Source organism: Podarcis erhardii, assembly GCF_964252035.2.
Source record: "Podarcis erhardii genome assembly, chromosome: 1".
In the NCBI taxonomy this organism is placed as follows: Eukaryota; Metazoa; Chordata; class Lepidosauria; order Squamata; family Lacertidae; genus Podarcis; species Podarcis erhardii.
The window spans coordinates 117,411,008-117,423,003 of NC_138497.1; the positions used below are offsets into that span (position 1 = coordinate 117,411,008).

Sequence of the window (11,996 nt, forward strand, 5' to 3'; positions counted from 1 at the left end):
GCCAGCCAAGGCACCATTTGAAGTCGAGCCCATAAAACATTAAGCTGTGGATAACACGTTGGGCCTCCCAGTCCCGCAGACTCAGCGGATGCCTTCTGAGTGACACACTAGACCATAAAGGGCCCACAGGGTTCGACTCTTTGTGCATTGTTTTGATTTATAGTAGTATGTGAAATATGCCCTCACAGGAAGAACATAAAAATAAAATCTACATGCACTATTTATTTATCAATTCAGTTGCCGGGAATTCCCTGGAAGACATATTAGAAAATCATTTTGTTGTGGTTGTAGCAGCTCACCAGTTGTGCGTATTATTAGTTATTGTATTCTGATTAATGCTGGAAGAAACAGAAACTGCCATAGAAAGCCACTTTAGATCTGGAAGTGGTTAAAATATTTCTTCATTTGAAGCTGTTTATTCTGTTTTGTTTACAGATCTACAACACTTGGGTAAAAGTGAGATTTAACAAAACGATACATTTCCCCCTCTTCTCTCAGTTAACAACATGGTATTTTTTAAAAAAGATAACGAGGTGAATATTATATATATATATATATACATATGTTATACTATATATATCCATATCCATCCTCGTTGTCTAGACAGACACAAATGTAGGAGTAAAAACCTCTCACACACAAAAAGAATTGCAGTAGTTGCCATCATAGGACGTGGAGAGATGGAGCTGCATTATTAGTCAAACTGAAAAGTGAGGTTTTGCTACTGTTCTGTGGGACTTCAAAAGATCTGAATCTTAACTGAGTGCTTTTTAAAGCGATAAGGGATGCTTCCTTCTGAATTAATGGGCATGTATCGCTTCTAACGTGTACCTAATGCCACTTTCATGTTGAGAAAAGCTTTATAAAACCCAGTAAGAGATTAAATGCAACATACAAATAAAGAGGAAGAGTGGGGCGGGGGAGGATGTTTGCGTTTCCTGTCCCTTCTAGGCTTGGGGCAGAAACATTAGTTTACACAAGGATTGTACCAATGTCTGCTACAGAAGACTATATTAAATATTGATAGACCTAATTTCCTATCTCGAAAGCCATTCTGAGCATTTCAGAAGGACTTCGTCTCCTAAACCCTACCGCAGTCTTTCCTTTGTAGATACTTGATTGTCAATATTTCATTCAAAGTTTCTTCTTCTTCTTCTTCTTCTTCTTCTTCTTCTTCTTCTTCTTCTTCTTCTTCTTCTTCTTCTTCCCTCCCCTCCCTGTTCAGCAAAAGTAAGTTCGCGTTTCCAGTGACTTGTACAAAATTGATTTATGGTTAGCATAAATATCATATCATATAAATAATAATAATAATAGTAACAAAAATAATAACTGAAACAACAGTTTTAGCCTGAATTGCTAAGAAAATCCTAATTACATCAACAGTATTATATTGCTCCTAAATGTCAGTCTGAAGGTGTTGCATATTTTAGACTTTAAAATTATAAACAAGCAACCAGACGAAATGGTGTGTGCAACAGATAGGAAGGAACCAATTTATGTATGCAGAAGTTGGTCAAAGACCAAACAGTCAACTGGCCACTATATAGCAGAATATAACAATATATGAGATATAAGGTAGCTTTTAATGCTAAGTAAAACCATACCAAACAATCTGAAATAAATAAACATGTGATATATATGGATAGATATATATTAAAATAAAAAATGTATCGGCTCTTTTGTGTAATGTTTCAGTTTTTGTATTAATCTATGACTTACAATTTGCTTAATCCTTACATAAACTACAAACACCAGCCACTGTTACAACTGTTCAAAACTACTCTTTCTATTTCAGACCAAATATACTAAATAGGTGAAAATGTATAGTCACCAAAGACCTGAATCAATCTTCCCAAGTTAAGGGGGAAAGGGTGTGTGAAGAAACTCTACAAATATCCACATAAATACATTGAAGACCAAGATTAAATAATCAATGATACAAAAAAAAGAGGGTTCCTCTTAAAATAATAAATACATCTTATTTAAGTCCAAAGCAATCTTTCACATTACCGGAGAAAAAAATCTTATAAATTATAACTCTCGAAATAAGTCTCCGTTTTGGTCCCAAATGTTGTAAACACCTCATCAGGACTCACTTTCCCCGAGTTCTAATGGATTTCTACAACTTACCTTCCAGTACATCGTTACCAATTATTACTCCCTTGAGGGAATGTTTAGATTTATTTATTTTTGTTAAGGATATTGCACTGCCATGCTTTTAAACGGCTAAAACATTTAAGAGGACAACAAGGGATGGGGGATGGGGCGGAAATAATTTTCATGGACTCGGTCGCCAAAGAAAACAAGAAATAGGTAGCTTCTACCAGGGGCACACAAAAAAACCCACTGTAATACTCAAAGTAATACTGCAACATCAGGGGCAAAGTGAGGTAATTTAAACGCGAATGCATTTCAATCTCTCTCTCGCTTTCTCTTTCTCTCTCTCTCTTTCTTTCTTTCTGAATGCGTTCCAGTCTACTACAGATGCGTCAGTTTGGGCGCCTCCTGAATCCTTCCCTGAGATGTGTGGTGAGAAGTGAGATCTGTGTACGTGGGATGGGGGTCACAAGGTCCATGGTGATGGTTGCCTGGGATCTGAGCAGCGCAGCTGTAGTCCACGCTGGCAGATGAAGGATGGGAGAGGTGGCCGATGTTGAACATGGGGCCAGAGGCTGGCATGGAATCAACGAAGTTCCCTCCGACATAGACGGGGCTGCCCTGCAAATTGGGGTTGGCGAAGCCGCCGTTGCTTTGCATGGCGTGATGGTCGTACTCGGCGCCTGGGTATCTCTTCTGCTGGGGCAAGCAGCTGCTGAGAGGCGCCGTGTAAGCCGCCAGCCCGTACATGTTTTGCTGCGATTTGGCAAAGGACGTCGGCGACGGGGCGTCGTAGCTCAAGCTGTTGACAGTGGGCAGCTGGCTGGAGTATCCGACATGGTTGGGCCCGCTCAAAGGCGGGCTCCGGTCTGGGGACTGCCCTACCGGGGAGTGCATAATTCCTTTCGCTTTTTGGTCTTTTTTGTACTTCATCCTCCGGTTCTGGAACCAGATTTTGATCTGGCGCTCCGTCAGGTTCAGCAGGTTGGCCATCTCCACCCGGCGAGGGCGGCACAGATAGCGGTTGAAGTGGAACTCCTTCTCCAGCTCCACTAGCTGCGCGCTGGTATAGGCGGTGCGGACCCGCTTGGAAGCGGGGCCCGGGGGGCTTTTGTCCTCGCAGTTCTCTCCTGTCCAAAAAGGAGAGAAAGAAGAAAGAGAGGAGGTTGGCTGGCTGGCTGGCTAATTTACAAAGCCTGAGAGTATTAACATTGCAGCGGCCGGGGGAGGGAGGGAGGGACGGGGGAGGGACGGGAAATGCTTTGGTACTCCGGGGCAGCAGAGGAGTAGGTGCCAATTTTGCGGGGCGCGGAGCGAAAGAGGCGCACAAATCGCTATTATCACGCAGTTCCCACACTGCGGGAGACCTGCCCGAATCCTCTATTTGTGGAACATCTTTAGCTGTTCACGATCTTCTTTTTCCTGAAGGTCCCTCTCCTCCTGAAATTTTAACCCACCCAGACCCCACCATTCCACACCTTCCCCAAAGTATTAAATCTGGACATTCAAAGCGAACTGAAACAGGACGGGGAAAGGACCGGGATATGTCCTCCCCGTGCACAATTGCCATTAATTAGCGAGGGTCGCTGCCTCATATCCGCACGGGAGAGGCGTGATTTAGGGACAGGGTGATCCAAACGACACTTCCCCCAAATCCTTCGATTTCATTGGATTTTATTTTATTTTCTTGAGACGGGCGGTGCTACAGTCGAGGTTTTCAGCTGCGGACAAAACTCCCTCCCTCCGTCGCCCAGTGTCTACAGTGAGAATGGGGTTCGATCTCCCCAACTCCGGGGTTCTCAGAGGGTTAGGAAAGTTACAGTTCCAGATGAGAGAGCTGTAAATCATCTAACTTAATTGGAAGAATCGATCGATCCCTGACAGAGCCCAGGAAGGTTCTCTTGGCTGGTCCCAAATAGGAGCAGGCCCCGGCCTCCAAACTTGGAAGACAATGGAGCCGCCGCCGCCGCCTCTGGTACAGCTAACAAGAGGAAATCAGGCGCGTTCATTAGCTCCGAGGCGGTGCTCTAACTAGCAGGACAGCAGAAGTGGGGATTCCCATAGGAAGAGCGCCGGGCGCGCGGGGTGGGGGAGAATCCGGGTTTACAACTCTCCAGGCTCCCTTTCCCCAGGAAAGTTGGCAGCAGCCATTTCAAGACAGGGGAGAAGGTCGCAGTGGTTGGATCTGCGACCACGTCAGCGTGTCTGCATAATAAACACACGTTTTGTTAGACTGCGTGTTTGCATTTTGTACACACCTTTGACATTGCTCGGGTTTAGACAGTCTGTAAACTTTCTGCATGCCAAATAAGGGGAGGAATGATTGGGTCTCCACCTTGTCATCACCAAGATGGTTTCAGAGGACAGAGTCGCCAAAAGCAGGCCACACACGCTTGGGGACAGAAGGTCTCAGAACCGCTACTGTTTATTTGTGATGGGGGAGTTATAACTGATTTGATACTTTTATTGCTTTATTGTGCTTATTGTAAATCGCTCTGTCGGTTTTTTAGAATGAAGAGCGGTCTAAACGCTAAGTAAGTTAAGTACAGTAAGTAAGTAAGTAAGCAAGCAAGTAAGGGACAGAGGGAGGGAGGGACAGAGGGAGGGTGGTCGGTCCACTCTGGATCTGGAGAAGAGACCGGCCTGCTAGAATAAAGATGGGGATTTATTGGTTCATTGTTTCTTGGAATCTGATGTAAAGCACCATGGATAAGCTGCAAAATGGTGGGAATTGTGGGAAGAAGGAAGCTCTATGGTCTGTGGATGACTGCAATGTGCCAGAGGAAAGCTGGACACTTGGAATGCAAATTGGTGATATTGTATGTTGTATCGATTTTCATTTTTTATTGTGTTGGGTCATTTGCATTTTGTACACTTTTTGGATATTTCTTATGTTTAGCAATTTTTAAAGTTCTTAAACAAATGACACTTTCAATAAAGAAGACACCTCTTAAAATAAGACTTCTAGCAATGCGTTTTGCAGTGGGGATCCTTGCGAGCCTAAACTTTGAAATGACGAAAGAGCGGGAGTTTGTCAAATTCCATTCCCCGCCCTTGCACTTTTATTTAATTTTTCTCTTCCTACCCCAGACTAAAATCCTTACTGAAAACCAATTCCCATCTATTTAAATGAGACTTTACCCCTTAAATGCACTTGGGTAACTAACCTCTTTGAGAAGGGGCAAGGGAAGGGCAATATTAAAGGAGGAAATCTTTCGGCTGGTGCAATTTCTACATGAAATCATCAATGTAGGCTTTGAAGTTGCACAGAATTCGCCCTCTGGCTGAACGTTCAAATGACAGCTGGAGGGGGGAGGAAATAAATGTTGCCAAGACAAGTCATTCCATTTGCATGGCTCTCCCAAAGACCAGCAAGATGTCTTCAACTCACTTGTATCTTGCAGGGCTGGGGGAGTCAGATAAACGTCACAGCCTGGTCTCTGATGTTCTAGATGGATCTCCTCCCTTCAATATTGGGGGGGGGTGGGGAGTTAAAAAGGGGGACTGGGTACACCCATATTAATGACTACTAGCCATGAAGGTTCCGCACCACCTCCAAGTTCAGGAACAGTTTGCCAATTATTGGGTAAGATGGCAAAAGAAGGCTCTTGCTGCTCTGTGCTGCTTGGAGGCTTCCCATTGTCATTGGTTAGACACTGCAGGATGCAGCATGCTGGACTAGATGGGCCTTTGGTGTGCTGGTGGAGGGGAAGGGGATTAGATTCATAGACCCATAGAGTTGGAAGGCACCCTGAGAATCATCTAGGCCAGGGTTTCCCAAACTTGGGTCTCCAGCTGTTGTTGGACTACAACTGCCATCATCCCTAACTAGCAAGACCAGGGATGATCAGTGGTCAGTGAAGATCCCTGCAATGCAGGAATATGCAGCTGTCCGATATACGGATTGAACTTGTAACCTTGGCATTATCAGGACCATGATCACACCAACTGAACTATCCAGGCTTGGCTTTTGCTGTTACTGTTTCCAGGGTTTTTTTTTAAATGTATTTTGTGCTTTTACGTTGTTGTTTTTAGCTTGTGAACTGCCCTGAGCTCTGCAGGTGACAAGCTGGGTCCATCCAACCCAAACCCAAGCCACTGGGCTCGATCCACTTCATAGCATTGTCTATAGAAGCAAACTCCTAAGGGCCATAAAAACTCCATAAAATATTTGAGGGGGCTGCCTCCACAAGTTGATGGACATTGCCATTCAAATGGTGTGTGTGCGCACCGCATCTTGTGAATGATTATGCAGGGTGGGGCTTACCTGGGTGTCTCCCCCCTCCCACCCCAATATTTTATTCAGGTTGGCACCCCTGAAATTGCCTAAACCCTGATTGGCAGTGGCTCTGAACAGCACCACTGAGCGAGGCACTCGGGAATCGAACCTGCGACCTTCTGCATGCCAAGCGGAGCTACAGCCCCTCGCTTGGCAGGACTCCTGCTGCTGCTGCTGCTGCTGCTCTCTCTTTCCTGCCTCTTGATCTCTGATTCGCGGTGTGTCTGGACTGGAGCAACCAAGGGAAACCCCCTTGAAGGGCACAGAGGGCCTTGCTGCTCCCCAGGAGGTGGAGCTCGACTGGGTACCTGCGGGGGCGCAGCTGCTCTTCTGCTTGGAGTTCTGGCGGGACTCCTTCATCCACGGGAAGATCTGCTTGCTAATCGTGGCCGCCGAGCCGCCCGAGGCGTTGGCCCCGCCTTTGCCCTTTTTGGCGGGAACCGAGTGGGCGGGGTTGCTGCTGGGCGGCGAGGGCGACGGCAGCGCGGGGGGCGGAGCCTGTTGCTGAGGCGGCGGTTGCTGCTGCTGCTGCTGTTGCTCGGCTAGGCCCGGCGGCTGCTGAGGGCCTCCCTGGGCGCCTCCGGCGGGGCGCATGCAACTGCCGCTCAGCTCGGCGCTCTTGTGGGCCGGAGGCGCCCGGATGGCGGCGGCGGCGGCTCCTTGGAGCGAGCAGGCCGAGCCTGCGTAGTCGGTGTCCAGGGCGGGCTGGGCGTAGGGCTGAGGAGGGCCCGGCGGGTAGCCGTAGGCGTCCGCTTTGCTGTAGCCGCCGTAGGCCCCGAAGAGGCCCGCGTTGTCGTAGTAGGCGGCCTTCTGCATGGTGGGCTCCGCCGTCGCCAAGGCCTCGGCAGCCCGCTCAAATAACATGGGCCGCCGCCCACCCCGTCACGCGGCCTGGCCTCCCTCGCGCCACGGGCCTCGGCCAGTCGCTGCCCCAGAAGCCACCTGGAAGAGAGAGAAGCGGGATGGGGGCGGGTGGCAGAGACAAGAGAGAAAACGAGACAACCGTCAGTGAGGGAGCGGGGAGGGCGCGCGCCTGAGGGGAAAGCGGGAAGTGGTTTCCTCACACTGGCAACTACCTAGGAGGGCAAAGGGCTCAGGAACAGCTGCCCTCTTATGCAAACACACACACCGTTGCCGTTTCACCTTCACACACACATTTCCCGTTCCAAATTCACCTTCACGACACACACACAGACACTCCATTCCAATTTCACCTTCTCACACTCCTTTCCAGTTTCGCCATCACACACCGCACAAGCTCTTTCGATTTCACCTTCACACCACACGCACAAACACATGCCAGTCATATGTTCACAAGGCTACCTCATAAAACACTTCCGTGGCCTCATTTGGCACGCCTCTCACAAGTCTTATTAATTGTTTATTAATCAAATTAATACACTGCCCTCCTGCAAGATCTCAGGGCGGCTCACAGAATAAAATACAAGATAAAATGCGTGTAAATATTTAAACCAAGACATCAAAACGATAACTCCGCCTTTCCATAGACATATTTAAAAGGCTGTGGAATATTAATCCGCCAAGGGCCTGGTTGAAGAGGAGCGTTTTAGCCTGGCGCCTCAAAATATGTAATGAAGGCACCAGGCGAATCTCCCTGGGGGAAGCATTCCACAACCAGGGAACCAGTATAGATTCTCTTCATACGTTCATGATCTATACTAGGGCCAAGCTCACAGGCTCGGGCACGTTCTGATCATGTGGCACTCCTGACCGCGCCATGACAATCACACACGCGTGTACACTTGGATGGAATCCAGAGGCAATCCGTGCATCCCCTCGCCCCTTCTCAAGCGTGCACAAAACGGACAAAACCAGAGGGCTCGGCGAAGGTGCTGTCTCGGGACAGGTGCAAACTTATTTATAATGCTCACAGATACAGTGGGCCAGCTGTGTTCTGAGATTCGAGCGATCTCCCCAACAGAGGGGGAAAGTTGCTTTGTCGCACACATGCATACACTCGATCTTCGTACCCATTCTCCCTTGCCAGTAAGGGTCCATAGGAACCAACTCCTAGGGGCCGAGGAGGTCCCTTCAGCCCCCCAATAAAATATTTGAGGGAGTCAACCCTCCTCCCAAAGTTGATAGACATTGTCATTTAAACAGTGTATGCGCGCCATGTCATGTGATTAGTTATGTGGGTCGGGGTTTACCTGCGCGCCCCCCCCCCCATATTTTATTTAAGTTGGCGTCCCTGTTTCCAGGGGTCTGAAGGGTGGTTCGGCTCTAGCGTAGCACCCTAGAAAAGCATTTTGTTGTGGCAGGAAGTGCGTAAGGCCAGTGAAGTAGCATAACTCTGCACAGAACGGTAGCCTTTCTATTTCTTCCCTGCACACAGTCCCCATCCCCCACGGTTTCTTTCACACATGCACCACGTGGTAAACAACCCTCATACAGCATCCTTGCATCGCCTCTTCCGCTGGGTCCCTTGTCGGAAATCTTGCCCAGCCCAAACTATCATATGACTCCCCCTCTCCCTCATCACTGCTCCTCCCTCTCCCCTAGCAAGAAAGTAACTGGGTGCCCTCTCCTGCCAATTCTCACGGACGTTTTTTGCACGCTCTCTAATACAGTATAGTGCATTTCACCATTGGCCTCGCTTACATACAACCAATCATCTCTCCCTTCTCTCTCTCAAGAGCGCATTCCAGAACAATTAGCAATGCACCCCGCTCTTAAACACAGTTAACCGGGGTGCACGATCCATTGGAATCAATGGTTTTCTTCTCTTCCAGGTATAGGTTTCGGGAATCGGGTGTAAAAAAAATGAATGGCCCAGAGCCATTATGCCACAGTGGCATGGGTTTTGAACTCCTGCCACTGGAAGTGTACAACTCTGAAATAAATTGTACCGGCCTCCAACTAACAGTGTAGGGGGTGGGTGACTCTACAGCTAAAAGAGATGCCCAAACCAAGCCGAATACAGTAATGAATAAACGGGTCTCTGAAGAGTTAGGAAGGCATAGGTACAATGCTCCCTTTGTCCAGCTAGGGTGAGGAGGAGTGAAATGTTTGCCCCTGATTTCCCAAAAACAGAGTGTTAAAGGATGGCTTTCCATAACTTTATTTTAGTATTACAATAAACTGATGTTATTCCTAATGTAATGGGTGTGGATGTTTGTTTTTTAAAGGATCAGGTATTTTGCAAAGAAGGAAGAATTATCATTTAGCTTGGCGTGCTAAATTACCTTGGATCAGCTGTTACAAAAATAAGTTTGTTCAAGTGATTTCATTTCTAGCCTTCAAATTCTTACTGCTTTTGCATATATATATTTTTACGGTGCTCGAAAACCAAACACTTCTACAATATTATTTTCTTCTACCAAATTATTATATATCTCTTTATTTTCCCGGAGGCATTTTTTATGGGCTCTACATTCTATCCCTTTGCCATTTTGGTATAAATATTAACCAACATTTTGTTGTTGTTCCTTTTTTGTCTCTTCACTCCCCCACCCTTGGGGTTTTATTTTTTCCTCAAGTCACGCATGCGCGCGACTATTTGTGAGCCAGGAGTGACATGATGGATTGAACCAGAACTGGAACCTGAAAAACCAGAGAAAATTCCATCTCTATTGTAAATCCTGTCTCTTGGTGTTTTGCTTTGTTTTTCCTGGGAAGATTTCTACGAAGTTAAAGTGTAACTAAGGGCATTCAATAACTTTCATTTGCAATATAAAGAAGAAATACATAGGTCAGCTACCTTAGCTCCTAGTCTTTAGAGATATTTCAACTAAGGTTTCTTGCAGATTGTTTTGACGCAAAAGCTATCTAAAGTAGAGAGAAGCGATTTGCAGGGCAGGGTTTTTCGCTGCAAAGGTCTCTTGTTTGTTTACTACCATGCAGGAAAGATTCCTGGTTGGGGAAATCCCTTATTACTGTATTATGTAGCATTAGATCTCCACTATTTCCTGTATATAAAAACCTGCATTTTGTGGGTGTTGGAAGAAGGGATTGTTCTTCAATTATGGGGAAAGACCACTCCCCCCCCCTTATTTTCTAGATTCTGATGAGTGTGCTTACACATATCTGTGGCCCAAAATATAAAAATATGTGTGCGGTGCTCAGAGTTATGGGCTTAGACTGGAAAAACTTGGGTTCCTTTCTCCATTAAACCCAGAAGCACCCTGGGTAACTTCGGCCAGCCACTATATCTCAAACTAAACTACTTTATAGGGAAATTCTGGAGATAAAATGGATTGGGGAATGTATGGAGACCCAAGCTTTTTGGAGCAGAATTCAATAGATAAATAGATAATTGCTTATCAGTGTATAGTTTGGATACCTTGTATGAAGCATACAGTATATTTTTAATAGGCCAGTCCATTGAATTTACATCTGTGCTTAGAACTGAGATGTCTAGGAAATATTTTCTGAAACTCCTAATTTCCAAAGCTGAAAAGTGTCATTTACAATCAGTGATCATTGGGTTCCTAGCACATCACTTATAAATGTATTCCTCAGAGATAATACCGAATTAATTCAATTTAAATTTATTCACAAGTAAGTGATGAACAGTCCAATCCTACCCCTGTTTTATTTAGAATCTCTACTGAGTTTGTATGGGACTTTCCCCTAACAGTTAAAGTATGCACTGAATTGCATCTTTTAAGATCACAACCAGCAAGTAGTTGTCAGCTCCAAATGCTGTCTGAAATGCTACCCCTCAAGCAAGTTTGCTAAAGGATGCAATTCATAAGCCTTTGAGCCTGAAGGCACAATTTCCAATTATTTAATTGTGTGGTTACAGCTTTCAACCCCTGCATTTTGGGTCCCCAAATAATCCTATGAAATTAAAATCTCTGTGGGAGCTGACTGAGTGCTGGTGAATCTGGATGTTTACATCCGAATAAATCAGCTTATGATCACAAAATGTAGTGTTCTGATAATGATACCAGACAAGCTGATGTCTGTCACTAGCAGCCTCCCCCAAACAATTTTGCATTGTTTGTATTTATAGGATATCTTTCTTTTTGCCTTATATGCTTTCTGACTCCCCAATAATCATTTATGGATGTCATAGCTACAACTTAATTTATCACACAACATATTTATCATAAAACATTCCTAATTACTATGTTTTCTCATCTTTGTCATAATCTACTACCCTCACTTTAACCTACAAAACATTCCAGGTGCCTGCATTTTAAATTGGAGAACAATAGTTGGGTGGGTTGGTTGGTTTGGACACATTTTTATTCTTTCAGTTAGGTTCCTTACAGTGTAATCCTATACATGTCCACTCAGAGGAAAGACCTTTTTAGGATAAATGATAAATCGTTCCTAGGTAAGGCAGTATTAATTTCAGCCTAAGAGTGGTGATTTTTTTAAAAAGGCAACTTTAAATAAAATACAATTTAGGACATATTCTATATATCCATTCCACCTCCTTCAGAAATCTAAAATATAGTGAGCACTTCTAGAAGGGGTAGCAGTGTTAGTCTGTTACAACCAGTGGCGTAGCGTGGGTTATCAGCACCCGGGGCAAGGCAAGTAATTTGCGCCCCCTAACCCATGGATTTGCGCCCCCTAACCCGTGGATTTCCCTAACCCCCAGATGTTGCGCCCGGTGCGGCCGGCCCCCCCTGCACCCCCCACGCTA

The 11,996-nt window shown here is 45.8% G+C and overlaps 1 protein-coding gene across 8 annotated transcripts in view; it reads right to left on the minus strand.

Moving 5' to 3' along the window:
• Positions 1-384: 384 nt before the first annotated feature.
• HOXD3 (homeobox D3) overlaps positions 385-11,996 on the minus strand; it is a 51,836-nt gene continuing 40,224 nt past the window's right edge. For 6 of the 8 annotated variants that reach the window (XM_081842286.1, XM_081842292.1, XM_081842288.1 and 3 more), the window contains 2 exons: positions 6,685-7,318; positions 385-3,227 (listed from right to left, as the gene is read on the minus strand). In XM_081842286.1, coding sequence (XP_081698412.1) covers positions 2,479-3,227; positions 6,685-7,240 — 1,305 coding nt within the window. In that variant the 5' untranslated portion in view covers positions 7,241-7,318 and the 3' untranslated portion in view covers positions 385-2,478. Of the gene's footprint in view, positions 3,228-6,485; positions 11,837-11,996 lie in introns of all 8 variants that reach the window. The other 2 variants (XM_081842287.1, XM_081842293.1) reach the window with 2 other exon arrangements.